The 18,847-nt window shown below is 42.4% G+C and overlaps 1 protein-coding gene across 1 annotated transcript in view; it reads right to left on the bottom strand.

The window, feature by feature from the left end:
• PHEX (phosphate regulating endopeptidase X-linked) overlaps positions 1-18,847 on the bottom strand; it is a 214,145-nt gene that overhangs the window by 114,619 nt on the left and 80,679 nt on the right. Inside the window, exon 12 of the mRNA XM_066357073.1 lies at positions 3,122-3,223. Within this exon, the coding sequence (XP_066213170.1) occupies positions 3,122-3,223 (102 nt within the window). The remainder of the gene's footprint in view (positions 1-3,121; positions 3,224-18,847) is intronic.

Raw genomic sequence — 18,847 nt, 5'->3', positions numbered from 1 at the left:
AAAAAGATAACAGGTTCTCACTTTATTTCACTTCACAAACGTCACTTCGTTATAACATTGATGAGATGCCGTAGGAAATTAACTCGTTTATATCAACTAGCCTGTGGTAAAACTGGTTTCATTACACATCATTTTGCTTAAAGTTGTAGAGCCTATAGATGACTAAGTGGGGACTTGCTGTATTTTCAGAAGAAAAACTGAGGGCTCTCAGTGAAATACAATGTGAAGATAGAGAGCAACTAGGGGGGGCAAACAGGAATATGTCTAATATTAAAACTGAGAATAGCCTGACCAGGCGGTGGCGCAGTGGATAGAGCATCGGATTGGGATGCGGAGGACCCAGGTTCGAGACTCCGAGGTCTCCAGCTTGAGTGCGGGCTCATCTGGCTTGAGCAGAAAAGCTCACCAGCTTGGACCCAAGGTCGCTGGCTCAAGCAAGGGGTTACTCGGTCTGCTGAAGGCCTGCGGTCAAGGCACATATGAGAAAGCAATCAATGAACAACTAAGGTGTCACAACGAAAAACTAATGATTGATGCTTCTCATCTCTCCGTTCCTGTCTGTCTGTCCCTATCTATCCCTCTCTATGACTCTCTGTCACTATAAAAAATAAAAAATAAAATTAAATGTTTAAAACTGAGAATAATCCTCCTTTAATAGCCCATTGGTCATTTGCCTAGAAGGCCTAACGGTAAGGCCCCCAACTCCCTTATGCAACTCAGAACTCCTCGAAGCAATCACCAGCCCTGCTGCACAAGTAACTGACTGCAGTCCCAGAACAGCCCCATGGGAGTCCATCCATTCCTAACACGCACACTCCCCCAACCCCTCCACCCCATCCTCCACACCGATGACGCTCAGTGCACAAAAGGTCACGCTAGGATCAAGAGCCCCCAATGCACTGAGCTGTCAGCTACTCCGTGGAAGACACATCCTGTTGCAACATCACAAGCTAGCCCGACAAATAAATAAAGACTTCAAAAATAAATAAATAAATAAATAAAAAACAGTATGTTGGTGCTGAAAGTTTCTTCTGCCATCTGGAAAGTTTCTCATCACAGCCTGTGTTGTTCCTGCCTTCGTCAGCCTGCACCTTACATGACTTAAGACAAATCCAACTTGCCCTTTGTCTCCCTTGAATACCCGCAACCCCCCGCCATCCAATTCTTTCTTCACTGTAAACACTGAACAGCCTTTTCCTGTCTAATGGCAAAAATATCTATGGTAATGTTTATCCATCGCGAGACTATAAAGCTCTAGAAAACATCCTTGCTAAACCTTTGTGTGTTCTCATTTCAACAAGGCTAAGCATTCCCAGAATGTTGCCCTTATTTTATTTATTTTTTTTTTTTGTATTTTTCTGAAGCTGGAAACGGGGAGAGACAGTCAGACAGACTCCTGCATGCGCCCGACCGGGATCCACCCGGCACGCCCACCAGGGGGCGACACTCTGCCCACCAGGGGGCGATGCTCTGTCCACCAGGGGGCGTCGCTCTGCCGTGACCAGAGGCACTCTAGTGCCTGGGGCAGAGGCCAAGGAGCCATCCCCAGCGCCCGGGCCATCTTTGCTCCAATGGAGCCTTGGCTGCGGGAGGGGAAGAGAGAGACAGAGAGGAAGGAGGGGGGGGTGGAGAAGCAAATGGGCGCTTCTCCTATGTGCCCTGGCCGGGAATCGAACCCGGGACTTCTGCACGCCAGGCCGACGCTCTACCGCTGAGCCAACCGGCCAGGGCCTGTTGCCCTTATTTTTTAATGGACTTTATTTTTTTATGTAGCACACTTAGGTTCACAGAAAAATTAAATAGAATAGTTCAGAGATTTCCCATATACCCTCTGCCCCCACACCTGCACAGCCTCCCCCATTAACAACAGCTGCACCAGAGTGGTACATTTGTTACAATCAGTGAACCCACACTGACACATCATCACCACCCAGAGTCCAGAGGTTACATTAGGAGTCACAGAATGCTGTACATTTTGAGTTTGGACAAATGTATCATGATATGTATCCACCATTACTGTGCCATCCAGAGGAGCTTCATGGCCCTACAAGTTCTCCGTTTCTTGACCATAAAGCAAAAAAAATCTGTGCTCAGCCTGACTTAATATGGCTCTAAGCAGTCCTCCCTGGGCTGGCTGAGTGATAAGATAACCAGGGAGACTGGTTGTCACAAACGTTCAGACTGTACCCTCGATCCCTAAATCAGACCTTGCTGGGGAGGGGCCCAGAAAGCTTAGAGGGCCCGGATACCCCAGGTGATTGCTATCATCAGGAAAGTTTCAAATAGATAGCTCTAAAGAAGAGGTCCTCCTCATTTCAGGGGCTCCCAGCTGCACAGCAGCACCTGCTAAGACTGGAGCAGATGTTCCGCACCCACTTGAGCTCCAGCTCCATCAGAACACCTAGAATTCAAGATGGGTCTCATTCTTTATTTTCCACAGCCTGGCTACTAATGCTTTTCTCACTTATTCCATTATCTTGCTGCACGGTACCAGGAAATTTTACAAGGCCCAGCAAGTGTTCACTTTGATTAGGAAAAATTTTCTATTTCTACACAATGGTCTACCAGTGGCCTGCGGTTTACATGCATGCTAGTTGGATCATTTGTGCAAAGCGATGTGGTAGAAAGGAAATCTGCTAGGTTACAGGAAAGGATTTGCTTAAGGACATTTGCACACATTACGCCCAGAACAGAAGGATACATGGCCAATATGGGTTTTTCTCCTTCGTGCCTTGAGGGCTCTTCTGCCAGCTGCTCCCCAAGGCTACCCACTGCTCTGCATTCTGCCATAGCCAATGATGGTTTATGGCAAAAATTCGCTGGGCAGCAAGCCATGTACTTCTTGCGGACAGCAATTAGGAGGAGGAAAGGCAGAATTACAAGGTGTTTAAAAAGGCAGCTCAAAAAATAAAAAGTCAGATCTTATTTTCTCTTACCTGCGGGTGATGAAATTTATATATTTATCCTGAAACAGACACCTAACTTTGGAGTCATTCAGTCAACAGCTCAGTCAATATAAAAATCAACTACACCGTGTTGAGCATGAAAAGCCATCAAACCAAAAATCAGGGGTTTTGTAGTTTGTTTTGTTCTGTTCTGTTTCCATAAAAGGAATCCTTACCTTTTCTTTGGCTTTCCTTTTGGTCCCTGCATCCATCCACTCATTTTCTTTCTCCAGCATGTCAATAAAGGCCCAGCGAACACCCTCGATCAATTCTTCCATCTACAAAATACATATATATCCAAAGAGGCAAGTCAAAAATCAAGAATCTTCAGGCAAGGTTTTCTAGGCCATGATAAATAGTTCAACGCCAAGCATGGTGAGAAAGAGACTCCTTTCAGCTTGACTCCCTGCTCTGGCAACAGTCCTTTTCCTAGAAAAAAGCCTTTTTCCTCTCACCGCTAGAAGATAATTAACCATTTCTTTCTATGACAACAATTATTAGCCCATCCTTATCAAGGTAACAATTAATTTTAATACACTGCTCACAAAAATTAGGGAATATTTCAAAATGAATATGAAGTGATAAAAGCATTTGATTTTTTTTTCTATTAAACAAGAACATCAGAAAAGCAAACGACATCAAAAAAAGTTCGGTTATGCAAATGAGAAGCAAAACCAACTTTCATTTCATTGGTGAAAATGCACTATACAAAAGGCTCAGAGGACTGGAGTATCTGCATGTTCATATTCATTTTGAAATATCCCCTTATTTTTGTGAGCAGTATATTTTAATAAGGGTTTGAGAGATAAGCAAAGGCATGTGGTTTTGCCGAATACAGAGAGGGAATAGTCGATACAGATACTGTGAACAAAGAAACAGGCAGGGAGAACTAGCACCCCAAAGTAGACAGACACCTCCAACAGAAATCCCACTCCTATCACTACTCAGTTCTTTCCAAAGTCAGCGCCAGTGGTTACACCAAATACATGGCTGTCCTCTGTGGTTTTCCCACTCTCTTCTCTACTCCCCTGCAGCTCAGAAAAGGACTACGTTACTTCAAATCTCACACTGTGAGTGAGTGTAAGGGGCCGCTACAGAAAACTATCTTCTGAAAGACCTGTCCCAAAGTGTTTCAGCAGTGAGACCACACCCATGTTCCTGATGTGCTGGCTCTGGCTTCCCTCCCAGAGCTTGTCTGTGCATCAGCAGAGAGGACTGGGGGAAGGGGGATGCTGACACTTCACCTCAGAGCCCTCCACGGACCAGTCTGGTGAGGCCCTGCCTGTTTAGGATGCAAACCTCTCCAAAAGGCCATTCTCCTGCAGAGAGGCTCCAGTTGTCTTAATGGGAGACTCAAGGAAGAATAAACACTGGATTTAGCACCAGGATTAAATCTTTCATTTGATATTATGGGGTTGGCATCCATTTTTAGACTTAATTTTAAAGGGAAAAAAAAGTTCAGATGGTCCCCTTGGTTCTATAATGAATTCTCAGCACAAAGCTCGAAATAATTTTTTTTCTGTTTAACAAGTTTTCAGCTCTGTTTTCAGTTCAATAACAGTTGTAAGGGAACCAGGGCCGTAAATCTGCGGGCTGGGTTCCATAGTATGTAAATAAGAACAAATAGCAGATGGAAAGGGGTGGGGGGAACTTCGCAGCTATTTCTTCTGAACTTAGTAAAAATATTAAAAGAAATTTCAACTTGGGATTAGGGCACGATAAAAACATGAAATGACGGAAGAGCAAAGGCCCTTTAAAATTATTAAGTCGCTGGTTCTCAATCTTATCTGCACACTGGATCTTTAGGGGTAGCTTTAAACAATCCAGAGGCCTGAGCATAAGGAGGCTGATGGCATTGGTCTGGGTGTAGCCTGGGTGTCAGGAGTTTTCAAAGTTCCGAGGTAATTGTGCAGACTGGGTAGAGAGAGATCCACTGTTCTAGGGGAAGCGACTTATTTTACAGATAAGGAAATAAAAGTCAGAGAGTCCATAATCCGTTCCAGCTCTTACAGCTAGGGAAGGTCAGAGCCAGGACTGCACCACAGTGCTGAATGACGGTCATGAGCTCAGAACTCCTTGGAGCAACAGAGGTGTCCCTGATGCATCAGAGGAAAGTGCCAGGGAAGTATAGTAGAAGGGAACCAACAGAGAGATGCAGAAGGAAACATTTCATACAGAAAACCTGCGCAAGGAGAGTGTTAAAACGACAAGGAAATCCCCAGGGACTAGCTCTTGCCCATGTGGTCGCCAGCACCCCTAAGTCTTTATGACTTCTTCGTGTCGTAACACACGCTATCCAGCCCATCACATTCATACAAAGAGAGACATAATAGCTTCCCAAACTAGGGAGGGGCAATCAGAATGGAAAGCAGTGGATGGATGGATGGATTTCAGAGGGAGTCAGTGACCGAATCAATGGTGATTACTTTGTATGTGGGCAGTGAGGAAAGTGGGGAGAGTCAAATTAACTCAGGCTTCAGGTGGGGGCAACTAGGTGGATCGTGCTGCCATTTTTCTAAGACTGGGAATGTTGGAAGAGAAAGGGCTGGGGCGGACACCAGACATCAGTGGGATGAACATGGGGAGTGGAGATACAAAGTCTAGAGAGAAAGCAAAAGACAGAGTAGAAGTGGATCTAGGGTTCAGAGAGGGGTCTGAGGGTTAGGGGTCTGGGTTGTATGCATATGTTCATTGCTGCTGCTACTGCTGCTGCTGTTGTGATTGTTGACCACGTGAGAGAGTATGCTGTTTAAATATCAATGGAAACACAACAGTAAGAAAACAAACAACCTAATTTCAAAATGAGCCAAACACCTCACCAAAGAAGCTATAGAGATGGGAAATAAACCTATGAAAAGATGTCCCACATCATATGTCACCAGGAAAATGCAAACTAAAACAATAATGAGATATCACTGCACAACTATTAGAATGGCTCAAATCCACAACATTGACAACATCAAATGCTGGTGAGGAGGTAAAGCAACAGGAATTCTCAGCCATGAGTGTACAATTGGCACATTCACATTGGAAGACAGTTTGACAATTTCTTACAAGATTAAACAGACTCATACCATATCCAGCAATCACATCCCCTTGATATTTACCCAAAGCAGTTGAAAACTTACATCCACAAAGGAAAAAAATCCTGCACATGGATGTTAGTAGCAACTTTATTTATTCATAACTGTGAAAACTTGAAAACAACTGTGGTGTCCTTCAGTCTGTACTGAATGAATAAATAAACTGCAGTTCAGCCACACAATGGATTATTATGTAGCACTGAAACTAAATGAGCTATTGCATCATAAGAAAACATAAAGGACCCAAAAGCACATATCACCAAGTGAAAGAAATCAATCCTAAGAGGCTACATACTGTATTATTCCAACTATACGACATTCTGGAAAAGGCAAAACTATGGAGACAGTTTAAAAAATCAGTGGTTCCCATGGTTGGGAGTGGTGAGAAAATGAACAGGCAGAGCACAGAGGAGTTTTAAGGCAATAAAAAATATTACGGCCTGACCAGGCGGTGGCGCAGTGGATAGAGCATCAGACTGGGACGCAGAGGACCCAGGTTCGAGACCCTGAGGTCAGCTTGAGCGCAGGCTCATCTGGTTTGAGCAAGGCTCACCAGCTTGGGCCCAAGGTCACTGGCTCGAGCAAGGGGTTACTTGGTCTGCTGTAGCCCCACGGTCAAGGCACATATGAGAAAGCAATCAATGAACTAAGGTGTCGCAATGAAAAACTAATGATTGATGCTTCTCATCTCTCTCCGTTCCTGTCTGTCCATATCTATCCCTCTCTCTGACTCTCTGTCTCTGTAAAAAAAAAAAAAATTCCACGTGATATTATAATAATAGCTATATATCACTATACTTTTGTCTAAACTCATATAATGTACAACACCAAGAGTGAACCCTAAGGTAAACTACTATGGACTTTGGGTGATTATGATATACCGATATAGAGTCATCTTGGCAAACAAATGTACTGCGCTGTAAAGTGATGTTGATAATGGTGGAGACCCTACATGTGTAGGGTCAGAGGGTATACGAGAAATGTCTGTACATCCCTCTCAATTTTGTTGTAAATATAAAACGCTCTTAAAAAATGTCTTTTTTTAATGGGGGGAAAAAAGATACTGGTGGAAAGGATTCAGTGAGGAGGAAAATAATGAAAATATGCATGACTATCAAATTACTAAACATTTTAAGCATTTTGCATAGGTTTTCAAAGCTCTCTGTACATTGCTGACCAGCATGTCAAGTGGAAATATAAAGAGCCAAAAAGATCTCAGCCTACGGCCAGGATGGAGAATGGCAATTAGTTGACTCACATGCATCTTCCTTCTTCATCTTCCTTTCCTTCTTCATCTTCCTTTCCTTCTCGCCCCTCCCCCCACCCTCCCGCCCCGTGTCTTTCCTAATGCATTCTTTGGTAGCTCAATATCACTGGGACCCTCTCCCAGTGGCAAACCCAGGTTGCAATCACCTCCCTCTCTGCTCTCCCGTGACCTCCACTGGAATCCGCTCTAGCCCCCTCAGGCACCACCAATCCTCGCCCCAGGCCCCATAGCAGGCTCCCAATTGTTTCTTTTTTGCAGACTTTAGAGAATTACTATATAACATTTCTATGAAATGGTGCTGAATGACCCCAGCAGATTTCAAGGACAAGGGAAATCTTTGAAGATGGTTAATGTCATTAATTGGCATGTCAATGCAAAGAAGAGAAATGAGGACTTTAGCTTGCTGGAACTATGATGATAAATCGCTGAACATTTCTGATTTTTATCTTTAGACAACTCTACAGCACCACATAATAACATCGCCTTCAGTCATGGTTCCCAAGGCAGCAAAAGCCTGCTAAATTTTTAAGATAAATAAAAAGAGAGAAATAGTATTGCTTCATCAAACCTTGACCTAATGCTCCAACCAGGCAATATATAACTTTAACAGAAATTACTTAAAGTGGAAGTCATAGCGTGAAGTTATCCAAGAAAATATTTAGAATCAAAAGTCAAAATACAACATATAAAAATTAACTCAACTGTCATTGTGATCAAATCGGCCACATTCAGGATAAGGGACCTTCAGGCAAAGCAGCAATTTGTTGGCATCTATGTTCTATGTATTTCAGATTTTATGGCTCTACACTGTGAAAATAGAGTTCATCTGACTGGTGTATGGGCAGTTGCTAGTTCTTTATTCAACCAGTATTATTTAAAAGTAGGTTCCCCTTCTTGTGCTTTGCACCTCAGGATTTTGCCTGTGGTGTTCTGTATCAGACACCAGGCACTGGTGACTCACACATGCATACACATGCACCTGTTAGCTTCCATCAAAGGTTGTTTTTGGTGTTGTTGTTTTATAAGATTCTCCTATGTTAGCAAAATACAAATTGTCTCATCTGCTGTTCCACTTTTGACCTCTACGTACCCTTCTCCCATCACATGAACGTAGGAACATTGTATGTTTACAAAGGGTCATGATGGTATGGTTAATGTACTTGCAGGGATATATGCCAACATGGGCACATCTCGTTTTATTGCACTTCGCTTTATTGTACTTCACAGTTATTGTGCTTTCATCAACATTGCGCAGACCCACTGCCAGCAAAAAGATTGCTACTTACTGAAGGCTGAAATAATGATTAGCTTTTTAGCAATAAAATATTTTTAAATTAAGATATGTTAACACTTCTTAAGACATAATACTACTGCACACTTCATAAACTATAGTACAATGTAAAACTTTGTGTCTGGCAGTAAAGACATCCTACCAAATCAGATCCTACCTCATACAGAAATGAATCCCTAACACTTAAGCCCACACTTTCATTCTCTTCTTCAATACCTGTTATGCTTAAAATTAGAATATAGGTGTGTGTTTAATCGCCATTTATATTTATTTGGTTTGCCCAACAAGATCTGTAAGCTCTGAGAACAGGAATCCTGATTTAGAATAAATGAGGCCCTGGCTGGTTGGCTCAGTGATAGAGTGTAGGCCCAGCATGTGGATGTCCCAGGTTCAATTCCCGGTCAGGGCACACAGGAGAAGCGACTATCTGCTTTCTCCACCCCTCCCCTTCCCCTTCCCCTTCTCTCTCTCTCTCTCTCTCTCTCTCTCTCTCTCTCTCTCTTTCTCTCTTTCCTCCTACAGCCAAGGCTTGATTGGTTCGAGTACATCAGCCCTGGGTACTAAGGATGGCTCTGTGGAGCCTCCACCTTAGGCACTAAAAATGGCTCGGTTGTGAGCATGGCCCCAGATGGGCAGAGCATCGGCCCCCGATGAGGGTTGCTGGAGGGATCCTGGTTGTGGCACATACGGGAGTCTGTCTCTCTATCTCCCATCCTCTCACTTGGAAAAGAAGAAAAAACAACAGATCAAATGAGATCATGGATATATAAGCAAACTAAAAAGTGTTGAAGGGGATCAGAATTTGCCACCCCAAAATATACCTCTTTGGCATAAGGATTACCTTAAGCTGATTGTTGTTAAGAAACAACAAACTTAAGAAACACTCTAAAAACTGAGAAGTTACCCTTTTGTAAAAGATATGCACGTTTACAGGGGAAATCTCCATTTGTCAGGGTGTCTCCCTCTCTGTACCAGGAAGAGGAGGATGACTCAATCTCTAGAAACAAGATCTTATCAGTAGAGGAGGTAAAGATTGAAATCTGCACAACAACCATGTCCTCATTTATTGTGCTTTTCCCCAGTCACTGCCCTTTCTCCCTTCAATATCTTTTGTCTTTAGCTAGAGACGGTATTGCAAGTGGTGGCTTAGGCCATTCCAGCAGTTATTTAGCCCTGGGTCTCTTCTATGAGTACAGGAGGTATATATGTCATTACATTTGTTTGTTTTTCTTCTGTTAATCTATCTTTTTAATACAGAAGGGTCTTAGCCAAGAACCTAAAAAGGTAGAAGGAAAATTATTTGTTTCTACACTACAATGTTGTATAAACTTAAAGTTGTTTTACAATTTCATGTCTCACATATTTTTCACATGATATTATATCTTTCACATAATTCATATAGCACATGCTCAGTAAATACAAGCTGATTCATACTTTTCAAATCCTCCAGTGGGTATCTAGCAAAAAAATGAAACTGAATCAAATATTGTTTACACATGAATCAAATATTGTTTACACGTGTAACAGCCCAAAAATAAATTTTAGGAGAAATCAAATGACTCAGTAAGTAGTCAACCCAGTCCATTCTGAGATCAATAATTTCGATATGGTCTACGACAAATGGCTAAGAATGGTTTAAGCATATATTAATATATCTGGTAGAAATAAGTATAGGCTGATAGATTGTTTAAAAAGACAAAAAAGAAAAATCTTCAAGGTTGATTATGTGTATTAATCTGAAAAAAAATGCAACTTTAATGAAATTCTTAAATAAAAGACATAATATTAAATAATTTTCCTCTTTAAGAATTTATAAATTATAAGTAATATCTTAATAAAACATAAGATTAAAAATTCTCTGGGATCCCCATTGGTATAGATCAGGGAAATGTTCCTTAAGTTATAACCACTTGATAAGTGAATATGAAAAATGAAAATCATTATTCATTTATGTAATTAGCCCAAAGAAATAAGCTACAATTTGAAGGAAGTCCCTAAAAGTTTTCTTTCTGGCAATTTACTAGAAATACAGACATTAAATAAATCAATGTCCTAATAAATATTAAATATTCAATGACTCATTTATACTGTATTTATTAAAATAGTTTGAACTGATTTCTGATAAAGATACAATAATGGCGTACAAATCAGAGGTAAAGAAGGGACCCATACTGAGGTGGAAGAACTACTCAAGCCAGAAAAACCAAGGCTAGTCAGAAAATGCTGAGGTTTCTGGTAGCTAAGTGAGCTAATAAAACAAATCATACCAGTTTGTCAAGATTAAAAAACTTGAATAGGTATTAATCATGTTGGCAAAAGAAAATAAAAAGAATATCAAGTTATCTGAGCCCCAGACATGCTCTAAAGCAGGGGTAGTCAACCTTTTTATACCTACCGCCCAATTTTGTATCTCTGTTAGTAGTAAGATTTTCTAACCGCCCACCAGTTCCACAGTAATTGGTGATTTATAAAGTAGGGAAGTAACTTTAGTTTATAAAATTTATAAAGCAGAGTTACAGCAAGTTAAAGCATATAATAATAATTACTTACCAAGTACTTTATGTCTAAGTTTGGCCACTAAGTTTGGCAGAATAAATCTTTATAAAACAACTTACTATAATTAAATTTATCTTTTTATTTATACTTTGGTTGCTCCGCTACTGCCCACCATGAAATCTAGAACACCCACTAGTGGGCGGTAGGGACCAGGTTGACTACCACTGCTCTAAAGCATGTTAACTTTGGTGATGCAGAGGTTTAGTATGTCCTTTTATCAAAAAGCCTAAGACTGAGGTGAAGGTAATACAGATGAAAATCTTATTTACTGGATATCAACAAATAGACTGTGTTCTAATTTTATAACTCATCTTTTTCTGTTTCCCACTTCCCATCTCTGAGAGAGAATGGAACAGAGACCAGAATAATACTTAGAAGTCAACTTGTCTCCAAATGATCTGGACTTTGGCTGTGGATAAACTTCCCCAACAAAATAATTCTGCCTGGCCACTTGCAAACTTCAGCCCAGTTGGAGGGCATAAATGCTTTCTTCCAGTGAATGAATTTCCAGCACAGGGTGTGTTCGCAGCCCACAGATCTGATCAGATGTGCTTGACAAGACTATAGCCGATAATATGTGGCAGAGGCAACAGTGTCCAATGTTATCCAGAGATGTAGGGTAGACAACAAACAAGAAAGGTGGGCCAAGTGTGTCGTCATTGTGGCAGCACACTCAAGGACAAGGGCAAGAGCAGTGTCCATGCTTATTTCAGAATTCCCAATGAGATATCTAAACTATTTGTTGTGCTGGATGTCATTTCATCAAAGGTTGCTTAAAAAGAGCTGTCAGAATTGGGGTCTGATGACATTTCTGAAACAAGATTTAGTCCGCAGAGAGTTGTGAAACCTGGATCTGTTATAGAAATTACATTTGGCCCCTTGAGTAGTTTCATGAAACTCTCATATGAGCCTGATTTATCATTAAAAGATACAGCCGGCTCTGGAATGTGGCCAGGGCACTAGCATTAAAAGGATCTTTACCCCAACTGAAAGCTAGTACACGGGGCCTGTACGGAGGAACAGCAAACAGCCTAAGGCACCTTCCTCACTCTCATTTTTTCTAAGAGAAATTAAAAAGAGATCTTAATGCAGGAGAGTTGACACAGCTCATGCCAGGACGTTGACGATGTGAATTTTCTCCTTACGATTAATCTCAGGCATGACACACAGCAGTAAGAGTAGCTAATGTTCACTTGGTACTTCCTATGCACCAAGCATCATGCAAACCCTGCTTTGTAGGTTATCTCCCTCAGTCCTCACCGGGAATCAATGAGTTAGGTACAGTAATCCCCCCTTACCTGCAGTTTCACTTTCTGTGGTTTCAGTTACCTGTGGTCAACCACAGTCCAAACTATGAAATGGGAAATTCCAGATATAAACAATTTATAAGTGTTTATTTATGTGCTGTTCTGAGTAGCAAGATGCAACATTGCACTGTCCCACCCAGAATGTGAACCATCCCTTTGTCCAGAGGATCCACACTGTATATGCTTCCCACCTATTTTTCACTTAGTAGCCGTAGCCGTCTTGGTTATCAGATCAGTTGACAGAGAGAACATTCACATAACTTTTTTACAGCATATTGCTAAAACTCTTTTATTATTGTTGTTAATCTCTTACTGTGACTAATTTATATATTAAACTTTACCAAAGGTACATATGTACAGATATAACTTGTTTTATTGTGCTTTGCTTTATTGTGTTTCACAAATGTGGGGGGGTTTTTTTATTTTGTTTTGTTTTTTCTATTTTTTTCAGTGAGAAGCAGGGGGAGGCAGACAGACAGACTCTTGCATGCACCTGACCAGGATCCACCTGACATGTCCACCAGGGGTTCATGCTCGGCCCCTCTGCGGTGTTGCTCTGCTACAATCAGAGCCATTCTGGTGCTTCAGGCAGAGGCCATGGAGCCAACCTCAGCGCCCGGGCCAGCTTTGCTCCAATGGAGTCATGCCTGTGGGAGGGGAAGAGAGAGACAGAGAGGAAGGAGAGGGAGAAGGGGTAGAGAAGCAGATGGGCACTTCTGCTATGTGCCCTGGCCGGGAATTGAACCCAGGAATTCCACATGCCAGGCCAACACTCTACCGCTGAGCCAACTGGCCAGGGCAAATGTGGTTCTTTTTTTAACAAACTGAAGGAAAGACCCTCCACCAGTAAAAATATTATGGCTCAATTTATTGCACTACTAGCTCTATTGCGGTGGTCTGGTACCAAATCCGCAATGTCTCCCAGGTGTGCCTGTATAGAAAAAACCATGGTCTATATAGGGTTCGGTACTAGTACTATGCATGGTTTCAGGCATCCACTGGGGGCCTTGAAACGTATCCCCCACAGACAAGGAAAGACCACTGTACTTTTGTATCCCCATCTGTGGTTCACTGCAATGATGGCTTAAACTCTATACCTCTTCCTTTATCCTACCCTTTGCCATGTAGTTTTGCAGTTCCTTTCATTAAACATGCAGAGTCTATTTCCCTACTCTATCGGTCTGGACCACGGCTTGCTTTAGTCAACAGAATGCAGACATGGTATTATGCCAATTCTAACTAAGCCTGGCACTCTAGAGGCCTCATGGGTTTCTGCTTGCTCACCTGCACCTCCGCCATCACTATGAAAATATGCCCAGGCTAGCCAAGCTGAAGGAAGTATAACACCTGGAGCAGGAGTGAGTCACCTAAATCATCTCTGCTGAAGCCAGTCTAGCTCAGCCAATCGCCAGATATTCGAGAAGTCCAGCAAAAGCAAGCAGAGTGGACCTTGCAAGCACCAACTGACTCCAGGTGTATCAGCAATAATTGCTTCTTGGTAAAGCCCACTGAGGTTTTATGATTGCTTATTATGCAGCATTACTTAAGCAGCAGAAACTCGTGTCCCATTTATAAGCACGAAGACAGAAGCACAAAGAGGTTAAATAACTTGCCCAAATTACTAAGAATACAGCTGGCATATAAGATGCTAATGCAAAAAATTGGATGTCATTTTCTATATATGATCAATATCTTATAACTGTAAAGAAAGCAAAGACTCAGAGAAACTGAACTTGAAATTGTAGCTGATCCCACTGACTAGACAAACAGAAACAGGGACACTTGGTAGCCAGAGAGAATATCCTATCTTTGCATGACCTGTGCAGAATGGCCATACTGAGACCAACCCCCATGAGTAGCAGCAGCATCTGCGAGGAATGGAGAACCCCTCAGCATAGGGCATCGCTATAATGCATGACACTGACTTTCATGTGACTTCTGCCACCAACATTAGAAGAACATCTCATTTACTCAACCACTGAGAGAAACAGTGAGCAGGGGAATTGGAGAACTTGAATATTAATGACAATCCATCACTTCAATTATCTTGGCTTACTAATGAGGTGAACTCCTAGTGTAGGGAGGTTGCAAGTTCAAACTCCACCACTGCAATTGGACCCATGTGGGTGCTTAAGTCTTCAGCACCAGCTGCAGGAGTATGGGGTGGGAGGGGAAACTTGTTCTTGGGATAAGACTTACTACAGGAACTGCTCACTCAGAGCAGCTCAGAAAATTGGAAGATACGATAGGTCATCTATTTCATTACTTGGGGACATGAACAATGTCCTTACCATAAAGAGAAAAAAAGAACACGCTACTAGAGTACAGGAGAAATCAGAGAATTGTTTTACACAGTAAGTTTTAATTCTTCACTCAATCAAGTCTGTATCTGAAGTGTAATAAAAGATGCGTTGCTCATTAACAAGATTAACCATCTGTAAACAGAATGTGTCACTGTATGCGAGACCAATGACTGCAGGTTTGACGGGAGGATTGACAAAGACTCTCTCCTTGACTGAACTTGAGTCAGGTTCCTCCAGGGGTCTCCAAACTTTTTACACAGGGGGCCAGTTCACTGTCCCTCAGACCATTGGAGGGCTGCCAAATACAGTGGTCCTCTCACTGACCACCAATGAAAGAGGTGCCCCTTCCAGAAGTGCAGTGGGGGCTGGATAAATGGCCTCAGGGGGCCGCATTGCGGCCCGCGGGGCATAGTTTGGGGACGCCTGCATCTAGCCTCTCTTCTTTATGAAGCCTCGACCTTAGCCCCATCCTGTCCTGACCAAGCCTGCTTAGCAAGAATCCTGATTAAGCCAGATGAGAAAGAATCCCCCACCTTTTGTACCTGTGCAGCCTCCATACCTGGTCAAATTCCTCACCCTCGATATCTGAGCACTCTGGCCCACCTTCAGCCTAAGTCCTGGATCCTTGGTGTCTCCACTCAGTAATTTTCCATACACTGATCCCCTCAGTGTGCTTGTCGGCCATAAATCCCCAGCTATTGAACCCTATCGCTTTCCCCTATGCTGAAGCCTTCACAATTTTTGCAATAGTCCTGAATTAAGTTTTCCTTACCATTTTAACAAGTATCAGAATTTTTTTTTCTTTAACAGGGTTCACCCTATTAGAAAAACACAGAAATTTTGATTGAACAGCTAAAAACAAAACAAAACAAAACAAAAAAAACCTATTGGCAAAACTGAGATATATGAATAAAGTTAAGTGGTTTGGGACAGTGTCTATAATGAAATAAAATGATAGGGTTTAATAACTTGGCTCAGCCAAAATGTCAAAACGGGAACTCCAATTTCACTGAATTTTGTAGAAATGACAGTAAAAGCAGGTGTTGTTTTTTTTTTGTTTGTTTGTTTTTTGCTTCAACAATAAATAAATTGTTCCTAGATGTATATGTTCACATTTTTTCCTTAGTAACTGAAGAATGGTAAACATTTTTAAAAGAATTTTTGATGAAAAATGTTACTGATCCTTGGGCCAACATCAAAAATCACTCCTCCAAATGATATATGTAGAAAATAGTGGAACTTGAGCTCAGGGTGGACTGAGCCAAAGATAGACCTCGAAAGTTGCTTGAAGATAAATTTCTGATGACTGACTTTTTTCTTATCGTTTCTCTCTGTCTTCTGAAAATCAGGTGAACACAAAAATGCAATGTCAGCCCTGGCCGGTTGGCTCAGTGGTAGAGCGTCAGCCTGGCGTGCAGAAGTCCCGGGCTCGATTCCCGGCCAGGGCACACAGGAGAAGCGCCCATCTGCTTCTCCACCCCTCCCTCTCTCCTTCCTCTCTGTCTCTCTCTTCCCCTTCCGCAGCGAGGCTCCATTGGAGCAAAGATGGCCTGGGCGCTGGGGATGGCTCCTTGGCCTCTGCCCCAGGCGCTAGAGTGGCTCTGGTCGCAAAAGAGCGACGCCCCGGAGGGGCAGAGCATTGCCCCCTGGTGGGCAGAGCATCGCCCCCTGGTGGGCATGCCAGGTGGATCCCAATGGGGCGCATGCGGGAGTCTGTCTGACTGTCTCTCCCCGTTTCCAGCTTCAGAAAAATACCCAAAAAAAAAATGCAATGTCCACAGGTTGGATTTGAATTGATTAGGATTTCAACTGTATTTGTCTTTAAAATATTGAAATACTAGAAGCAAAATCTATTCCAACTGTTTCATATCTTTAAAATGCTACAAAATAAAAATATATATTTTATTTTTTAAATATCTTAATATATGAATAATTTTCTGATAAGGGTGAATTAATTATAAGAACAGCCACTAAGTCTCTTCATTATGACAGGTCTCCTCATTCTAGTCCTGGAAATGGTGAAAATTCAATGGTGTTTTTTACAGAGAGAAGTAAGGGAATAGAGCAGTGGCTTAAAGCAACGTTGTCTGGGCTTGGAACCTATCTAAACCGTTTCAAGGTGTATGATCTTGGGAAACTTGCTCTATGAGCCTGTTTCCTCATCTAAATGGGAGCAGTAACAGCAACTGGAAGTCCACTGTGAGGATTAAGTGAATTAAGAAGTTGAAAGCGCTTAGAAGAGTGCCAGACATTCAGTTAAACCTCAGTAAAAGTTAACTCCTTTATTATCATGACCAGATTTTTACAGTATTAGATCCTGACCATCACAGTCATAGTAGGCCCACAGCAACCATCCCTTCCCTTCCCAGCCATCACTGGCATCTTCACCTGGCCTCCATGGATGTGGGTATCCACCTGGGGGCACTGATTTATATATTACAGATATAAATGGTCGTTAATAATAAAAAGGAAATGGAAGAGAAAATACCTTTAGACATGCCTTCCCCACACACACTCCCCTAATCCTCTCTCCCATCACATGAGTCATGAGCATCCAGACTAGGGCACGTCATAGTGGGACTGGAGGACCATCTCTATTTATAGTGACAATACATCATGAAGTCTCTGAGGGAGTCCCAGTTTCATACCCTGTGTATAACTTTCCACAAAAACTGCTTGCTAAATACTTAGCTAATATGCTGTATTTGGAAATTATGCAGGATCTTCTTCTAAATAACATAAAAAGTTCAGGAAGTTCTACAACATACAAGTCCTGATTTTTGGTTCTAAAGATTGAAGAGAGTACATAAGTGTTTAAAGGCACAAAATTGTATTACCCAGCACATATTTAGTTTGGCTTCCAATGTACTGACCAAGATTTAAAATGTGGGAGATTTCACATAAAAATCTGTATTTCTGACTTTTCTCAAATAAATAAATAAGATTTCCACAAACCTAGCAACCCTCAGGCTTGCTGCATGAAGACAGTGTGAGTTGAATCGTGGATATAGCACATTCATCCCTCTGCACTGCTACAGCACCCAGACAGCAAGGCTGGGGGACAGTCACCACTCAACACTGCACTTGCCCTGGCTGGTGCGGATCCCGGGTCAGCTTTATGTATGTTCTTTAATGTTTCTCACTGACTGTGCGGGTATTTGAGCTGGGAAGCCATGCCTTTCACCTTGACTGAGTCTTCTGTACCTCCCAGGCACTGAACATCTCTAAGTTGCAGGCTGCAACCCACCTAGTCCCTGAGCCAATGAGAACCAAGCCTCTGCAATGCTTATGTCTTCAGAGTACGGTCTGGAATCTCTCTCCTCCTCTAAGCTGGGATGCCAGGGAACCAGAAACATCCTCGCCAAGTAGCAGCTGGACTTCCGCCCCCACCCCTATCCCCGGGCCATGGATCCCAGTGCTGCTTGAGTCCTTCCCTGCCGATATTAGAGCCCTCCCTCCATGGAACCCAGCTGGTGGGGAACCAACCACCCCACCTTCCCAGTCCTGGCTACTAGCACCTGCTCACCTAGGACTGAGACCTACTACACTGAACTCAAGAGACCCCTCCTTAAAGGGTCCCTGTTCATAATGGTAACCACATGTCCAATATAATAACCACACATGGCAACTGAAATGTGGCTAATTCAAATTGAAATGTGCTCTAAGTATAAACACGCATGGGGTTTCAAAACCTTAGTATGAAATAAAGCATATAAATGATAACATTAACATATTAATTACTTGTTGAAATGGTATTTTGAATATATTTGGTTAAGCAAACCATATTAAAATTAACTTCAACCTGTTTGCTTTTACTTTTTTAATGAAGCCACTAGAAAGTGCAGATTTACATATGGGGCTCATATTCAAGTTCTGTTAGGTAGTGCTACTGGTGTAACAAAGAGAAGCAGTGTCCCAAGAGTTCTGCAACTCCCTACTCTCACTCCACTGGCCTGGCTCTCGGGTGAGGAAGGCTCGCAGGCAGTCCCACGTGGGTCCAGGCCCTGTCCTACCATCAGAGAGGCAGGAGGTTGTTCCATATGGCCTCCTTAGGTGGCTTTCTGTTGAAGGAGTCTCCACTTTCTCCATGTTATT

This window comes from Saccopteryx leptura, chromosome X (assembly GCF_036850995.1).
Source record: "Saccopteryx leptura isolate mSacLep1 chromosome X, mSacLep1_pri_phased_curated, whole genome shotgun sequence".
NCBI lineage: Eukaryota > Metazoa > Chordata > Mammalia > Chiroptera > Emballonuridae > Saccopteryx > Saccopteryx leptura.
This window is presented reverse-complemented; position numbering and strand designations above follow the sequence as displayed.